This window comes from Carya illinoinensis, chromosome 10 (genome assembly GCF_018687715.1).
Source record: "Carya illinoinensis cultivar Pawnee chromosome 10, C.illinoinensisPawnee_v1, whole genome shotgun sequence".
Lineage (NCBI taxonomy): Eukaryota > Viridiplantae > Streptophyta > Magnoliopsida > Fagales > Juglandaceae > Carya > Carya illinoinensis.
In genome coordinates, this window is record NC_056761.1 from 12757161 (window position 1) to 12759042 (window position 1882).

At 42.9% G+C, this 1882-nt stretch overlaps 1 protein-coding gene across 1 annotated transcript; it reads right to left on the reverse strand.

The window, feature by feature from the left end:
* Window positions 1-258: 258 nt before the first annotated feature.
* LOC122279539 (chlorophyll a-b binding protein of LHCII type 1-like) lies at window positions 259-1215 on the reverse strand. Its single transcript, XM_043090225.1, has one exon. It carries the CDS (start codon window positions 1159-1161, stop codon window positions 367-369), a length of 795 nt encoding a protein of 264 aa, XP_042946159.1. The 5' UTR covers window positions 1162-1215; the 3' UTR covers window positions 259-366.
* Window positions 1216-1882: the final 667 nt, after the last annotated feature.

A 1882-nucleotide genomic window follows, 5' to 3' on the forward strand; every position in this document is an offset into this window, starting at 1 on the left:
CAAAGACTATGGACTTGGTCGATTTTAGGCTACTTGGGGCATGGCGATTACACATCAGAATTTATGTTAATAATGTTCACCAGAGGTGAGCTAACCCAGAACATCATAGATACTGGGATCAAGATTCAAGAAACCAAGTTTCCATGGATAAAGTAACAACTCGAAATCATGATTTTTCATGGTTCTGATCTTGAGAATCTGGACAATTAGTAGTTTATATGGAAAGATGTCACCAACTTTTATGATCATAGGTACTACTAGAACACAAAACTCAGATCAAGCTCTCCATTGATTTTTTCAAACAAACAAATAATTGCATCGCCAACATCAGTCTAAGAGGAAAATTTGACATTTCTTTTACAAAGCTCACTTTCCAGGGACAAAGTTTGTGGCATATGCCCAGGCATTATTGTTCACGGGGTCTGCAAGGTGGTCAGCCAGGTTCTCCAAGGGTCCCTTCCCTGTCACAATGGCTTGCACAAAGAATCCAAACATGGAGAACATAGCCAATCTACCGTTCTTGAGTTCCTTCACCTTCAACTCAGCAAAAGCCTCTGGGTCATCAGCAAGACCAAGTGGGTCAAAGCTTCCACCTGGGTAAATTGGATCGGTTACCTCACCTAGTGGCCCACCGGCAATACGATATCCCTCGACGGCACCCATCAAGATAACCTGTGTAGCCCAGATGGCCAGGATGCTTTGTGCATGGACCAAGCTTGGGTTGCCCAAGTAGTCAAGTCCACCCTCACTGAAGATCTGTGCTCCAGCCTTGAACCAGACAGCCTCGCCGAATTTGACTCCATTTCGAGCCAAGAGTTCAGGGAAGACACATCCAAGGGCTCCAAGCATTGCCCACCTGGAGTGGATGACTTCGAGCTCACGGTTCTTGGCAAAAGTTTCTGGGTCAGCTGACAACCCAGCAGTGTCCCAACCATAGTCACCTGGAAATTCTCCGGTAAGGTAAGACGGGGGCTCGCCAGAGAATGGACCCAAATACTTGACACGGTCTGGACCGTACCATGGGCTTCCAGAGGAAACAGACTTGCTAGCGGTTTTCCTCATGCTGACACGACCAACACCGAGCTCGGGGTTTGATGGAGCAAGCTGCACTGCCTTGCCAGCGAAAGATGGGGAGGAGAGAGCCATGGTTGAGGCGGCCATTGTTGAATGAGAAAGAAAGCTTTGTTCTTGAACTTCTGGTGGTGGAAATGAATCGTACTTTAATACCATATATATAGTAGGTTTGGAGCTAGGCTTCTTCTTCTAATATCTAAATTTTCAACCTCATTGGTCGTTCAAGATCTCTTTGTGATACATGGCACTCTCTAATCCACCAGTCTTTGGTTTCAATTTTGCAATTTCCAACCAATGCAGGTGCAACAAGTGTATCCTTCAGAATACACTCACCAGATATTTGAATATTATTTGAACTCACAGATAAAATAATAGAAACTTAACATCTCTGCATACTTGTAAGTTAGTGCAACGGATGTATCATTCATGATGTCCAAACTCAAAGACGAAACTTCATGAATTATGAATGTAGGAGATTTTTCTTTAGAGATATGATGGTCATGTGGGTTGGAATGGACCACAAAAGAGAAATATCTTATGGCTGCAGTATTGTGGGACATGATGGACAGTTATGATGTGGGTTAGAATTAACCACAAAGCAGAGCCATGCATATATCTGGTGGCTGCACTCTTTTGGCATCACATCCACATACATTCCTAAAATATCTTTCAAACTGTTGTATTCATTGGATTATTACAGACACATCGTTTATAGAATTACTAGTTAAGAATAAATCGTGTGTAATCAAGCGAGGCATATTTTCGTACTGAAACAACCTTTTTCTATAGAGAATATTAGATTACACAC